Raw genomic sequence first — 16644 nt, 5'->3', positions numbered from 1 at the left:
AAATCACTCAAACACCAATTAGAAAATCTAATACCATTTCTGTTCACCTATATCTTTTTCACAAATTCACCCAGCCTCTCACTAATTGATTCAACTACCCATTGGGATACCCATCCACCTATGCATGCAATCAACATTAAGTCATTAATTTACCCCTTGTTTATTTGTGCAAGATTACATGCAGTCATTTACTCAAATTCACAAAGGCACCATTTTACAATGTTTCATATTCGACCAAACACATTAGCTGACAGAATGATCCCCCTGTCCCTGTGCTTGTCCGGGCACATTTTTGGCATTGTCAACAGGAGTGTGGGAACTGCCACTTGCAGGAGTGGGAGAAATCCTTGGGCATCTTTTTGCGTTTGGGTCTTATATGTTTGGAGGTCTTGTCCAACTTTGGGCTTCATCACGAGTATGGCCTGAGCCCTGCAATGCGGCAGCAACGGTATTATCTCCACGTTTAAGGTCTGGCCAAATCACGAGTTGGGGTGGAAAATGGCATTTTTGGGCCATTTCTGGTGTTATTACCACTGGCGAAATTACTGCTGGCAGTAATAGTGCCCCCAACCCCATGGACCTAATGGAGAATGGGGATTTACCGCCCTCGTAAATTGTGCCGGACCAAGTTGTGGTATCACAAATTGCATTGGGCGGTATACCGGCTCTGCCCAACTTGTGATGAGGCCTATTAGATCCACTTGGGCCGGTCAAGCACCGGTGTGACTGCGTGATTGGCGGTGCCAGTGTTGCTAGCTGCTCTCACCTCTTGGTGCCTGCCGTAGCTGAGGGTTTTTGAGGGAAGACAGTTTTTGGATGGTCGCTCCCCTTACCTTATGGGCTCGCACTGTTCCGCTGCATTTAGTAGGCACAGGGAATCTTTTTGTGGTTCCACTGGGAGTGTCCCTGGTGAAAGGATCGGCAGTTTTGCACCCGGTACTCTTTGCTCCTTATTTAGATTAGTGTTGGGATCTCTAGAAAGTTTTTTTCATTACTGGGGTCCCCTTGATTTCTTTCTGTCTTTGTTTTGTGCAACTTTTGTAGCACACCATGAGCATGTTCAGAACGCGTGCTTCCATGTCTAGCCTGAAACTGACACCACTAACCCCATGCATGCTGCCGCGTCTCCCTCTGCATCAGGCACCTGTGCCCGTTGCTGGTCACATGCATTTCTTCTGCAGCCTCTTGATGTCCCTTGCATAGCCTTGTGTGTCCTATAGCGCCAGTCTACCTCACTTGCTCCTGTCCTAACATGCCATGATTAGGGTTGGCTTCCCTATCATCAGTGGCAAAGAGTCTCTGACGTGCGTGGCAGGCACCTTTCTCTGCATGCTCTAGCCACGAGCAGACAATTAACAGAACAGCGTCGTGATCTTGTAATAATTGCACATAATTGTAGTGGGTATTCCCTTGTACATGCTGCTTCACCGGTGTCCTTTGCCTATTTGGTTCCTAGTTTCCAAGTCACCAGTGTTGCAGTTGCAATACAAGCATCCCTTCGTGATGTCCTCAGTATCCCACTTCACTACACCCACTGAATCCACAATGCATGGAATGCTTGATGGGTGCCTCACCCCCAAGAGTGGGTTGCCCCCAAATGATGTCAGACTTGTGTTTTCTCTACCAGAGTGTTTGAAGTGTGATTGCCACCTTCCTTCTTTCCCAAATCCTGGGCATTTACCTCTATGTTAGGCTTGGAGGGTCTGCTAGCTCCCTCCATATCCTACTTCCGGAAGGTTCTCTGATTTGCGGTTGACTTTTTCTGGCTTTTTTCTGGCCCCTGCTCTTGAGCCAATGTAGCCTCACATTGTGAAGCAGCTTTTTGACTTTCCCTCCCGCTTTTCATTCCTACCTTTTGCTGAAAGAAGTCTTCCTACCTACGTTCTTCCGTTGTTTGAGCTATCATGTTGCTCTGCTGGATCTAGGCTTGCCATTTGATGTTTGATTTTTGATCTCTTTTTACGGTCGCTGCGGGTTGGGGGTATAATTGTTTGCTTAATGTTTGTTTGCTTGATGTGTCTTCCTCCAGCACCCTAGTTGACTCTCCGCCCGCATGTTCCTCTAACCTGTCCATTCGAGCGCTTTTGTCTTCCTTTGTATAATTGAATCTAATATCAGTTCTGCTATTCGACACTTCTCCCTTATGACTTTTCAGAAAGGCTGGGCTCTTTCTCCATTTTGCAATCGTGGCATAGTAATTTATACCAGGCCCCTCTAAGTTTGTTCTTTCCTCAGTTGCTTCTGCAGTCCTTTATCACTGTGTCCTGCTGCTTGTTTTCCTATGAGCAGTGTCTCCCCCAGCTTCTTCATTGGAATCCGTGGCAGGCCCCCTGAGCCTGACCTAGCTCTGACTGGGGATTACCTTGTGCCACTAGTGCCTGCCATTCCGCCTCCTGATCCACTATTTTTATGTGGCCCTTTGTCCCTTGTCCTTCCCATAGGGCACGCTCAGCTCGTGGGCCAGCACAGGAGCCAGCTTCTTTTTCTTGAAGCATGACGGGGATCCTCCAAATCACCAAAGGTAGGTGCATGGAGTGGCTGACCTCTCACATCATCTTTATCAAGATCGCGTGGCCAGCCTATGGGTTAGGCCCTTTTTGGCGCAGTATGTCCAGGTTACTTCACTTCTGAAAATGTGTGGGGGCTCTGCTTCCCATTTGGATATTTCTGAATGGAAACATCAGCTCTGGGTTCTCATTTGCCATTGTGGTGTCGCAGGCTTTGAATTGACTGAAGACGCGTGAATTATCGAACTGAGGATCTTGTGTCCTGGGCACCTCTCCCTAGTGCCAGTGAAAGGGCCCTTCAGCTGAGAAAAAGCCCCCCCCCCATCCATGGTTGCCCTTGGTACTGCCTCTAAAGAGAATGTGTTTGCTTTCTGGGCTGGTCTTGATGTTATCTACCTAACCCCTCTTTCTTTGTAGCCTCTTTCTCAATTTCCATTTCAGCCATTTTTCTTTCTTCTGAGGCAGGAGTTGCAGGGGTTTGTAAGTCTTTCAACTTGAAAAATGGAACTCACACATCAGTGGAAGGAGAGTAGGAAAACAGTGGCCATTCCTTTTTTATACTGACATTCTTCCTGAGAGTGCCCCTCCCTCCATTGATGGGGAAAGCCCCTCTCAGGGCACAGGTAGTTGAGCTCAGGAGCAACGTGCTCGTTTTGGAAGCAAGATGACGTAGAGCAGGACAGGCTCGAATCCTGGATCCGCAGTTGGAAGCCTCTTTGGTATTAGGCGCGTTATAAAAAAAAAAATATATATATATATATATAATATATATATTTATAATTCCCTTTGCCAGCGACTTTCTTTTTGCTCACTCTCCCTGGCTCCTTCCTCTCTTACCCTTGGCTCACCCCTTCACCTGACTCTAAGCACTACCCCCCTCCACCTTCCACTTCCAACCTGGTAGAGAGTGGGATTTTAGCCGCATGGGGGTTAGTTGGAGAAATTGTTGTGGCCACTCCGGGTGGTCCTCACGCTGCCTTCTAGCATTACCTGGCCCTCTTGTCTGCCTGTCCCTTCAAGACCCGCCTGCTTCTTTACACTAGTGCAGGCTGGAGGCCTCTCAGTCAGAGCTTTGATATCTGCACAGCCAGGGGTCAAGTCTCAAAAAAATAAAGTGGGGGGACTCTTTAACAAACACGGTAGGCTGTGATGTCAACGGAAATTAGCATATCTAGGTGCCATGTGCAAATTGAATTCCCTTGGCTTTCCATAATCATACAAAATGCGCAGGACGGATGGCATTTGCCTTTCATAAAAACATCACCCACCACCAACGCACAGAGGATACTTTCTTCTAATAGTGTTTGAAAATGTTAAAAAGTTTATGTTCTGAACTCCAAGAATCAATACCAATGTTTGCCTTGGAACATGCAGTCCCAAAATACGTAATTCCAACTTTAGTTTATCAGGCTTTTCATCGGGTTATATGGTGCAGTGGTGAAATGCCTGGCCTGAGAACCTGGCGACTGTGGTTTGAATCCCCAGGTCGGCATACGTTCGAAGAATACCGTCAAATGTTTTTATTTTACACACAACCTCTAAGATACCCAGGGGCACTGCGTCCACCCACTGAAAAATGTGGGTGGACTGCATCCACCAGCGTGTACCCGCGACTTGAGCTTTGTGCCCAGCTCCATTCGCTCATGTGCTCTGTTTGGGAGGTGAGGGCATCTGGGGAGCTCGCCTGCCTCTCAGACCCCTATAGCTCCTTATTGTGCAGCTCTCTGGGCTGTGGTTTTCAAGCATTGGTATGCAATCGGAGGAAGAAAGAGTTGAGAGCAAGTGGAGCTTTATGGCAGGGGGCCTTGGGTTCCTGTTTGCCAGCCTGCAGAGTGATGGGCAGCTCTGTCCGGAGCACTGGGCTTAGCAGCAGTGATTGTGTGCAACTAGAGCTAACATTATATTCCCCCTTGTTGATTTGTTCCTTATTTCTGCAGCTCCAGTTGTTGAGGGGCGCCATCTTGATTGAGATTAGGCACTGCGCTGCAGTGTGTTCTTATAAGTGCGTTTAAGCACCCTCGGAGCTAATTTTTTAATGTAAGGTGTCATTTCTTGCATAAGGCTTTTACACCGTCCATTAATGTCACGCCCCATTTTCAATGATTTGTATGGCAGAGAAGAGGGCTGTAACGCAACTTGCGTTTCCACTGCATCCCTTCCTCTCCACCATACAAACGAACCAGAATTAGCTTCTGCATGCATTTTCATGCTGGTGTAAATGCTTGGGATCCTTTTTGGGCCAGGAAAAAGTTGGCGGATCCCATAGGCATTCATTGCAAATGCTGCCTACCATGCTCGTATAGTAGGCAGCATTTACAATTACAATGACATGCAAGCATTGTAGGTAGCGTTTAATTGTAATTGTAAACACTGCCTGCTAATGTGAGCATGGAAGGCAGAGTTTACTCATTTGCAAGGCTGAGGGCAAAAGTGCAGGGCAAAAGGCAGTGTACATACTTGTATGTCACCTTTTGCCCTGCATACTTGTACTCCACCGTGCAAATGACCAAAATTTGGTGCCGGGGAGACATGACTCCCCACCACCAAATTATACAAGGAAGCAAAATGATCTACCTAGTGTTTGTAGCCATTGCTGGATAGTGTTGTGCAGAGAAAATAAGGGCCTCTGAAGCAGTGGCTGTCCCATTCCTTTCTCTAAGCTTTCTGCACTGGCCTTGCTTACTCACTATACACTGTAGACTCAGACGGTCTTTCATGCACCTCCCCCTCTTTTTCAGGGATCCGCCTTCTCTATTTTACAATGGACTGTGGTAAGGAAACTTGGCCCATGAATGGGGAATCTTTGAGCTGGATCATCATCAGCTCATGCACGAGCATTTGAGGAGGTGGGCGTTGACTCAGGAGTCTCGAGCGATTGGCTTCCTGTTGATCCAGCCGGGACTTGGCCAGGTGGGGCTTCAAGCGGCTGGTTCTGGGTTCAAAAGCAGCCTGTGTGCACGCATGCCCTGCATCCGTTGATAAGGTCGCATCTTCCTGATCACCAATTCTCCCCCATGGTGAGCTGCTCCATCATCAGAGCTGTCAATGATGTGAGGAAGTCTTGAAGCATTTTTTGAAGTCTTTCTTCTAGAAATAAGCTTGGTTTCTTTGTTTATGGCTTTAGCGCAGCATGTTGCCATTTAAAATGCCGTTCAGACCCCCAAACTGTTATAATTCTAAGTCATCATTGGGACAGGCAAATGTTTTCAAAGAACGTTCTCTGATTCCATAGGAAGGGGGTCCAATATCCTCTGGGACACAGGCACGCCCACTATGGTAAGACAGGGCTAGCCGGCTACTTCCTTGCAATCAGAGATGTCAAGACAAGTTCATGATCCAGCTGACGACTTTCGGTGGACCAGGGACATATGACTACCAGGTTATGTCTAGTTCACAGATGGTGCTTACAATGATATGAAATTAACAGTCAATTTCATGTCATGTGTCTGTGTTTTCATTGGGTTGGTCTACAGCTGCTTATCTGCTTGCGTACTAAGCAAAAGATGCTCACATGAACAAAGGCATATTGTATGAATTCTGTTGAAGTCATCAGAACATGTGGCGTGTTATCTTTGTGGCAACACTTGTAATCCCGCTGACGTAATTTTAGCGCTCTTTTTTAAAGATATTTGAATGTTTGTATTGTGATTGCAATAGTGGCGTATGCTTTATAAATTGTGAGAATTTGTGGATAATTAGGCCTTTTGGTTTGCAGCACCTGAAGTGCTCTAAGCATGAAGTCAGTGGCATCATAGAGGGAGCTGTGTCTTCTGAGGGTCTCAGTGGCCTCATTGAGGGGAGCTGTGTCTGCTGCGGGTCTCTGCAGCATCATGGAGGGAGCTGTGTCTGCTGCGGGTCTCAGCTGCATCATTGATGCAAGCTGTGTCTGCTGCCGGTCTCAGTGGCATCATAGAGGGGAGCTGTGTCTGCTGCGGGTCTCAGCGGCATCATAGAGGGGAGATGTGTCTGCTGCGGGTCTCAGCAGCATCATAGAGGGGAGCTGTGTCTGCTGCTGGTCTCAGCAGCATCATAGAGGGAAGCTGTGTCTGCTGTGGGTCTCAGTGGCATCATAGAGGGGAGCTGTGTCTGCTGAGGGTCTCAGCGGCATCATAGAGGGAGCTGTGTCTGCTGCAGGTCTCAGCTGCATCATAGAGGGGAGCTGTGTCTGCTGCGGGTCTCAGCAGCATCATTGAGGGGAGCTGTGTCTGCTGCGGGTCTCAGCGACATCATAGAGGGGAGCTGTGTCTGCTGTGGGTCTCAGTGGCATCATAGAGGGGAGCTGTGTCTGCTGCCGGTCTCAGCAGCATCATAGAGGGGAGCTGTGTCTGCTGCGGGTTTCAGCGGCATCATAGAGGGGAGCTGTGTCTGCTGTGGTTCCCTGCGGCATCATAGCGTTGTCTATACAAACTACACAAATAACCACATGCTATGCAAAGTTTCCGTGTTCTTTGATCCTTATCATACCATAGCATACCAATGTAGTAGCCCGCCATTGATCGAGGTAGCGCGGAATAATATGGAGATGGATTGGCTGAGGGCTGTCAATCATTGGGAGACGCAGGGTAGAATGAATGGGCTGACCCATGTTCAGACAGTTATGAAACCGTGTATAAGTGAATTAAACCTTATGCTAATAATGACAAACCTCCCTTCGAGAAATTGAAGGTTTGTTGACTTAATGGTGTGCGCATATGTCAATGCACACTGGGCAGGTGGTGTGGGGTGCCATGTTGGACAGGGGAGAGTGGTGCGTAAGGGGACAAGTGGCAGGCAGTTCTGAGAGTAATAATGGAAACAACAGCAAAACACAAATGGGCGACAAAAATTGTGTGGCAGAGTTGTAGAAGATGTGACAGGATGCACAGAAGAAAACAGAGGTTCGATGGCGAGGCGGAGACAGGTAAAGAGGAGAGGGTCCATGGCTAATGTTCCAGACCGAGGTGGGCAAACAGGGAAGTGGCTGGGAGTGGTGGGTGATTGGTACAGTAGGGAGCGGGGGCAGGCCAATGGAGTGGACCAGGGATACGAAAAGGTGGGGGTCAGATAGGTGTGGTGTGCCAGAATGGGAGGGTTATGAGGGCCAGCAACTATTGGCCAAGGAGGGGAACGAGCCTTTTCATGGAGGATGCATGTGTATCAAGGCATTGCAGTGGGGGGGGCAATGAAAAAGGTGACAGACAACTGGTTGTCCCGGCATTGTCCACCATTGAAATATATAGAGCATAGTCATATAATGGGTAGGAGTGGCTGTTAATCATTTAGTGGCATAGGGCAGAGTCATGGAATGGGTAGGAGTGGCTGTTAATCATTAAGTGGCATAGGGCAGAATCATGGAATGGGTAGGAGTGGCTGTTAATCATTAAGTGGCATAGGGCAGAGTCATGGAATGGGTAGGAGTGGCTGTTAATCATTAAGTGGCATAGGGCAGAATCATGGAATGGGTAGGAGTGGCTGTTAATCATTAAGTGGCATAGGGCAGAGTCATGGAATGGGTAGGAGTGGCTGTTAATCATTAAGTGGCATAGGGCAGAGTCATGGAATGGGTAGGAGTGGTTGTTAATCATTACGTGGCATAGGGCAGAGTCATGGAATGGGTAGGAGTGGCTGTTAATCATTAAGTGGCATAGGGCAGAGTCATGGAATGGGTAGGAGTGGCTGTTAATCATTACGTGGCATAGGGCAGAGTCATGGAATGGGTAGGAGTGGCTGTTAATCATTAAGTGGCATAGGGCAGAGTCATGGAATGGGTAGGAGTGGCTGTTAATCATTACGTGGCATGGGGCAGAGTCATGGAATGGGTAGTAGTGGCTGTTAATCATTACGTGGCATAGGGCAGAGTCATGGAATGGGTAGGAGTGGCTGTTAATCATTAAGTGGCATAGGGCAGAATCATGGGATGGGTGGGGTTGCCCATCACAGAGAGATGTAGAGCAGAATCATGGGATGGGTGGGGTTGCCCATCACTGAGAGAATGTAGAGCAGAAACAGTGACTGGTTGGGGGTGACCCAAGGGTGTCCATACTTGAGCTACATAGAGACAAATCAGGGAATGCGTGGGGTAGTTCACCACTGACAGACAGAGAGCAAAATCAATGAATGGGTGCGCGTGGCAGTAATCATTAAGCGGCATAGGACAGAATCATGGGATGGGTGGGATTGCCCATCACAGAGAGATGTAGAGCAGAATCATGGGATGGGTGGGGTTGCCCATCACAGAGAGATGTAGAGCAGAATCATGGGATGGGAGGGGTTGCCCATCACAGAGAGATGTAGAGCAGAATCATGGAATGGGTGCGCTTGGCAGTAATCATTAAGCGGCATAGGGCAGATAGGTGGGGTGACCCAGGGTTGCATATCACTGAATTAGCTCAGAATAGTGTAATAAGTGGGGATGGCCCTGAATCCTGTACCACACATTCTCAGAGGAGGGATTCACCAGACAGCAGAGATAACTGGAGTATTTTACCAGAAGCTACCACCTACTTCCTCTGCTGATAAAGAGCCCCGGCTCCCCGATGACAGCATGTGCTTCCCCAGCTGAAAGGCCCACGCAACAGAAGATTTCCAATATATGTTGAACCCTGCTTGTAATATTGGGGCCACTTACCTTCCTCCGTGCATTCATCGACCGCCTGTGCTCAATATCTTAATATGGCACCTTGAAGAGCATTGTCCTGTAGGTTTTAGGTTGCACATATCGAGGTCATGTTATTCTGGCTCTGTTTTGCTGCACTGACTTTGTGTCACCTACATATAAGGAGCTGACATTTGAACTCGCAGGGGCTCAACTGGACCTAGAATGAAGAATCTGCTGCCGGGTAACTTTAAGCAAGGAATATGTGTACGAATCAGGGCCAAATCACCAACATAATTTGTCTGCATTTTGTAGAAAAGTCACACACGTAATGCCTTAATAGTCCATGATTCAGACGCTCTTGACACCTCCCTGACCTGACGCATCCAAAGCCCCTCCACATTCTCGTGTGCTTGCCTAGGATCCCACCCCCAAAAAAGACAAGGGTGTGTTCTTACTTTATCTTCGAACTCATTCGCAATATCATCCGTATTCCGCAGTAAATCTGCTTGAATACCGGCCAACGAAATTCCCGTTACCGGCACCTGGTCTGGTGGAATTACTGCTGTATTACAAGTGGTGGTGGCGGACTTAATCACCATTTTTTCAGAGTCCATTGGACTCTATGGTGCTTTTGCGGAAGAATTACTGCAGGGGGAATTACTGCCAAAGTAATTCTGCAGATTTTGCCGATTTCCTGGTGGACATTGGGAAGATTTACCTCCAACATGATGCTGGAGGTAAATCCCCCACTCCAGGTCCATACTCTTAGTGTGGCAGTGCAGGAAAATTGGCAGTAATTATGGCAACTTTTTGCCCACACTGCCATACTTGTAATGAGTCTGATTGTGTTCTTTTTGATAGAAATTCCGCAGTCCCCAATTTAGTGCATGTCTTCCTGCTACAGTATTGATTTGGTGTCCGGTCATTGCATCAAATCCGAAGCATCGACAGACCATACCATTGAAAAAAATGCATCGAAAAAAACCATCAAATGCATTTTTTTAAATGATAAAGGGTTTAGTTTAGTAAAAATGTGTTTTAATGTTTTCATAAAGGGGGGTTGGGAAGAACCCCCCATTTATAAAATGTTTTTTTTTTAAAAATGCATTCAATGTTTTTTCTTTAGATTTATTTTGTCAATGGTATGGTTGTCGATGGTTTGGCTGTCAATGGAATCACTAGGAACCATTGATTTACATACCAAGCTTCCTGGACTATAGATGAAAAAGGTAAGATGAGTATCTGCCTTACCATTGCTTGCTTTAGTGACGCCGGATACTCTGACTTCAATGTTTCTTGGCTCCCAAAGGTGGCTTTGCTATCCGGGGTGGGTGTGCACACCCCGGCACTGCTGGGGGAAGTCACGCCGCGAGACATTTCCATCTCAATCTCAGCATCCATCTCAGCATCCTCGCGGGCCTCTTTGTTGCTCTCTTCGAGGTGCTTCATGAGGACGGCCACGACGACGTTGACGAGGACGAACTGGGCGATCAGGACAAACGTGACGAAATAGACCGGGGAGAAGAAGGGCAGGTAGGTGAGGCAGTGCCTGTCGTCCGGGGTGCACTCGCGGAGAGTATCCTGGCAACAAAGGAAGGCGAAACAGAATAAGTTACAAGAGGAAACTAGAAGATGGAGCACAACATAGAAATAATCTCAACATATGTTCTCCCTTGATACATGCAAAACAGAAAGGTGATAGCTGGAAGATTTTGAATTAATCAAAACCACTGGCATTACTCTTGGTAACCCTCCAGGCCACCGTTTTTCAGTCACGCCATTACAGAAGGGGAAAGACCATAGGCAAATGAGGTTAGGGCCGACACTTAAAGGAGCAGTCCAGCCCGACCTGCTAGGTCACATCTCTTCTGCACAAGAGAACAGGCATCCCCAGGCATATTTTAGCCTCATGGGACAACACCACTGAGGTGTAGTTTGGGTACCCAGGCACATACACAATATGAACGGAGGTCCCCATCTCTTTTACCAACAGAACTCCCAAACAATTCAGACGGTTTGATACATTGGTATTTCTTATCAAAGCTATGACTTTTCTCCACATTTCAATGTCAAATAAAATCGAATTCTTAACGTGCAAATTCATATGTGTCGTCTCGTCTGTCCATCCATAAACAATACATCTTAAAATAGAAAGTTCTTCTGAACCCCTACTATGCATCCTACACCTCTTTGCCCCCTCCCGCCCCCAGACAAAGACACAGCACCAAACAAGGGTGGGGCTTACATCATGGAGCAAAAACAATGTGTAAAACACTCGAAACGCACAACACAACCTATTCCAAACATACACACGAACACGATCATTTTTGACTTTCACAGAAATACAATGATTAATGTATTTAGGTTCTTGCAGGGCGCTACACGCCCGTGGGCCTTAGAGCACAGCAATTAAGAATAGGGCAGGAAAACAGAAACAAAAATGGAGCGGGCCTGATCAGGGGGCGGGGGGTCTGTAATAGGCTACCTGTTAATATAAGCCTGACACCCCTTGGTGTAACATGCGCTGGGATATTTACAAACACTTTGTGCGCTCAGTTCACATGAATCAAGGTTGCAAATCTTTCCCAACAGGTGAGAAAAGCACCCCAGGTCACTGGGGGAGCCCCATGAACGATCAGACAGTAACCCACCCAGGTGAATTAGCAGTCAGCAACTTTATTGGATATTTAATTAAAAAAAAAAAAATATTAAAATATGCTCCTCTGTATTCTGCTATATTTTGCAGATGTGGAATTTGAGACATTATGGGGTGCCCGCTGGTAGTCCTTCTACTGGGGGCTATAGCAATTATTGATTTTGTGCATCGACTTCTGAATATTCATTGAATATTCATCCCGGGAGGATAGCTCAGTGGCAAAGTGCTCGCCTTGGAAGCAAGACGACACGAAGCAACACAGGTTTGGTCCCAGGTTCGCTCTTAGAAACCTCTGGGCATTAAGTGCGTTATAAATATGCAACTAAGACCAAAAATTCTCTCTCTCGGATTGGCCTTCAGGGAAATCTGGCCATTTACTGGGTCTCTTTTGTAAGGACACTCTGAAGAATTACACTGTTGAATTTTCCCTTGCACAGGGACATGGAGGGACACATTCTCTGTACAGAATGGTAAACAGAATGTTTTTTAAAGTAGTGGCACACTCACCTTCTTCCAATGGGCAAGCACCAGCATGTTATTCATCTGGGGAGGGGGGCTAGAAGGAGGTTTCCGCTGGCTGAGAGAGGGGGGGGGGGCATATTAGGAACTCCCTACATGTGCAGCCCTTTAAGGAGGGGAAGTGTATCTGTGGCAGGCCCCGACTTGTGTTCTCTATCGCAGCTGCCCTGTGAGAGAGCAATACTTAAGAGGCAAGCCTGTGGATTGCCCGGATGGAGGTTTCTGGATGGTGGGAGATTTAGTTTTCAGAGGGAATACCAATTGCAATTCGCGTATGGAACATTATTGTATGTTTCTTGTGGAGTTACTTGTATTATATTAGTTGAGTTGTTTGTTCAATCTCTGTAAGTTCACCAACAAGATTCATCGCCTAAGGAATGCATGAATACATCACTCAGCCAGCTCACCCTTGCGACGTCTTGCTACCAAGGCGAGCGCGTTGCCCCTGAGCTATCCTCCCGAGACAGTTAACTAGTTTGATTATTAAATCAACACTATATTGACACATGCCACCCACCTCCTTCGACTTTGGGTACGCCGCGCGAGAGAGACAAGCACAATGCAACATAATTTGTAACATGCAGGCAGTGTTGATCTCTGGAGGGAGGGAGATTCTCGGTTCCTGATGCAGGAATAGTGCAGTGCAGTGCAGTGTAGCCTTAGCACCGTTTCTGGTCATGGAAACAAAGCAGGTTAGTCTGATAGCAATTAATCCCTGCACTGGGGGACTGGGATGCAGCTGCTGACAGTTCTGGGTCCCTCTGGTACAGTGACTGTGTTTGGCAAATGCAGACACACTGATGCAGTAAAGACCAATGAGGTATCTCGGCGACAGTCCCTTTGTCACCAGGAAAATCAGCATCACAGGCATGATCTTAGGTTTGAAGAAAGGAGAACTCAACGAATGGTGCCAACTGAACTGAAGCTGCTGAAAGCACATTTATGCTCTCTTGCACTTTTCCCGCTCAGTCTCACTAACTCACCCCACCCCCTTTCCTTTTCAGATCCGCCAGAGTGACAGGGGACCACTCCAGTGGTGATTGTGCGGTACAAATGCCATTTAACATCAACATTAACAAAAAGCTTCCAGAATGTTTTTCCTCACTCGAAAATAAAATACGTTATACATTAGGTATTTATTAATTTTATTATTTATTTTATTTATTTATTAAATTTGTAAAGCGCACTAGCAGCCCAGAGGCCTGGAGGCACTGTTTCAAGAAAGTGTTTTTGTTACAATGACCACGCTTTGCTCAGGGTTACAGTGAGCGTATAGCCTTACAGTGTAAAACGTGATTATGTTATGCAACTGCATGTTGCTGCAGGCCACAGTTACATCCGCCCTGCGTCCCGCTACGCGGTGACGCAGGGCTCACTAAAAAAAGCCCAGCCCCCGAGCACGGGAGGCAGTTCCGGGCCAACACTAATCCTGTGTGCACGCGTGTTCTTTCGCTCCGGCTGGAGCTGCGCCACAAAGGCGGCGCGGCCTTCCATCACTTCGCTCCGGTCTCCCCGCGGAGGCCGGATGTAACAATGGCGACGAGGAGGAGAATACAAAACACACACGCTCGGCGCTCAACAGGCTGCTGATGGCCCACGGCCATACAAAATACATTTTTGGACACCAGGTGGGGGGACACAGACACGCAATCCCCCACCCACAAAAAAAAAAAAAAACCTTTTTTTTTTCTTCTCCGCTACACCAGAGGAATATGATCCTCAGCTGAATCAACCTGGATACAACCAACAAATGGGCAGGCCACCAAAACGTGGAAGCACCGAGGCCTTCTACCTGCCTCCCATGGGCCGGAAGCTCCAGGATACATCAGGAAGGCCCACTGCGGAAACACATCCACAAATCCAGCACGGGTGCACGTGATGAGTGCCTGATCCTGACACTACTGCCCACCTGGAAAGTCAGAAGGGATCGCCCAGGGACCAGCACCGAGGTGAGGCAAGCGAACCCCAGCGATGGCAACCGGCACGTCCACCCCCAGGCCTGGTACACCATCCAGATTGGTGGCAAACCTGTCGATGTCATCAGCACAGGCTCCCCCACAGGGACACTCCTCGGGAGTGATCCAGCCTTTTGACCCATTTACAGACCTGTCGTCAGTCGGCCCCAGGTGGCAGCTATGGATCCAGAAATTCGAAATGGCGATGGAATGCAAGGACATAACGACTGCCAGGAAGATGAGGTCGCACCTGCTGCTAAACGTGGGGGACGAGGTACTACGCATATTCAACTCCTTAAACGTTGATGATGGCCAGGACGCATACAAAAGTGCGAAAGACGCACTGATGGCGCATTTCCTCCCCCAATTAAACCCAGACTATGAGACATTCATATTCTGCACCACCATTCAGGCAGAAGATGAAACGCTGGACGCCTACCACACATGGCTCAGGAAGTTAGCCATGTCCTGTGAGTTCACAAACGTCGAAAAAGAAATCCGGAGGCAGCTCATCAATGGCATCCAATCGGAAAAGCTGAGACGGATGGTACTTGGTGAGAAAGGCATCTCCCTTACACGGATTCTCGAACTGGGTCGACAAAGAGAACTGGCACACACAAGGGCTGCCAACATGGGGGCAATGTTACAAAAACTGCAGCCCGCCCTTACCACAGCCATGGTGTCCCATGTCACCAACAGACAATTCACGAGGGACGAGGCTGGTGGCAGCTACGCTCAAAACAAGTGGCAACCACGTGTCCAAGGTCCCACAGAGTGTGGATGGTGTGGTGGACCGCGACATGGACGACGAAACTGCCCCGCGCAAGGAACAACATGCGGGGCATGTGGTAGGAAGGACCACTATGCGAAGGTATGCCGGTCAGTGGGCACCATGACACAGCCCTTGCAGAACCCTCAAGAAAAGAGCGGGACCAAGAAGAAGAAGCAGTCCAGCACAAGGCGAGTCGAAACGGTCATCTCTTCGACTGAGGAAGAGGGGGATGATGTCTCAGGCACACAACATGAAGCCGGCAAGGAACAAGGGAGAAAAGGGAGGAAGGTCTACCTGGTGTCTGCGTCAACACAGAGAAAGAACCTCCAAAGGCGCAAATGCGTGGTCAACATCCAAAATCAGCACGTATGGATGACCATCGACACGGGAGTCTCCGTTAACGTCATGCCCACGAGCATGTTCCAGACGTTACAACCACAACCGGATCTGAAGGGCACGGACACCCTGCTGTTTGCGTATGGCAGCAGGAAGCCTCTACCGGTCGTCGGCAGGTTCCGCACCACTCTTGTCCACGGCGAAAACAGACTATGGTAAAAAATCTACGTCGTGAAGGCGGGAATCGAATGCCTTTTGAGTGGGGACGCGGCTGAAAATCTGGGGCTGGTCAAGTTCATCTGCCAAGTCGATGATGTGCAAGAAGTTGGGAACAATTTGAATCAATACCCCAAACTGCAAAAGGGGATAGGGTGTCTAAAAGGGAAGACCATCAGACTCCACATTGATGAATCGGTACAGCCGAAGGCAGTGAGACACAGGAGGACACCGTTCCACATGCGAGAACAAGTGGAGAAAGAACTCAGAGCGCTGGAAGAAGCCGTAATAATAGAGGAGGTGACTGGGCCCACTCCATGGGTCTCCCCAATGGTAGTAACAAGAAAGCCCAAACAGCCCGGCAAAGTCCGGATTTGCGTAGACATGCGTCTCCCGAACACTGCCATCAAGCGGGAGCGCCACATCATACTCACGCTTGACGAAATCGTGGCCGACCTCACAGGGTCGCGAGTGTTCTCCAAAGTTGATCTGAAGGCGGGATACCACCAGCTAAAACTACACAGATACTCTCGCTACAACACGACCTTCTCATCACATCTGGGGCTGCGGAGGTACAAACGCCTGAGCTTTGGGATATCGTCTGCGGCTGAGGTCTTCCAGCAAACCATTCAAGAGGTCATCCGGGACATACCTGGTGTCCTCAATGTGAGCGATGATATCCTGACTCATGCTCATGACAGGGAAGAACATCTCAAGAGGCTCCAGACGCTACTGGGCAGGCTAGAAGACGCTGGATTGACCATACATAAGGAAAAGTACGAGTTTCTCAAATCTGAAATCACATTTTTCGGGTACAAATTCAGCAGCACAGGCATTTCCCCTGACCCCCAGAAGGTTGCAGACATTCAAGCGGCAAGCCCGTCAATGACACCCACTGAAGTGCGCAGTTTCCTGGGCATGGCCACCTACTGCGGTAGGTTCATCCGCAATCTGGCCAGTCTCTCGGAGCCCCTACGCGAACTGAACAAACTAAACACCAAATGGGAATGGTGGCAGGAGTGCCAGGAGGCTTTCAAAAACATTAAGGAGTCCCTGTCTGTCGACACGAAAATGGCGTACTATGACACCGAGCTCCCGACAGAACT

General features: G+C 48.4%; 1 protein-coding gene across 4 annotated transcripts in view; it reads right to left on the bottom strand.

Moving 5' to 3' along the window:
• LOC138567460 (voltage-dependent T-type calcium channel subunit alpha-1H-like) overlaps positions 1-16644 on the bottom strand; it is a 1148189-nt gene that overhangs the window by 46936 nt on the left and 1084609 nt on the right. For all 4 annotated transcript variants that reach the window (XM_069645666.1, XM_069645668.1, XM_069645670.1 and 1 more), the window contains exon 30: positions 10336-10665. In XM_069645666.1, the coding sequence (XP_069501767.1) occupies positions 10336-10665 (330 nt within the window). The remainder of the gene's footprint in view (positions 1-10335; positions 10666-16644) is intronic.

The sequence above is a fragment of the Ambystoma mexicanum genome, chromosome 2p (genome assembly GCF_040938575.1).
Source record: "Ambystoma mexicanum isolate Mex_15411 chromosome 2p, UKY_AmexF1_1, whole genome shotgun sequence".
Taxonomy (NCBI): Eukaryota; Metazoa; Chordata; class Amphibia; order Caudata; family Ambystomatidae; genus Ambystoma; species Ambystoma mexicanum.
Note: the sequence above shows the minus strand (reverse complement) of the source record. Positions and strands in the feature narration are given on the sequence as shown.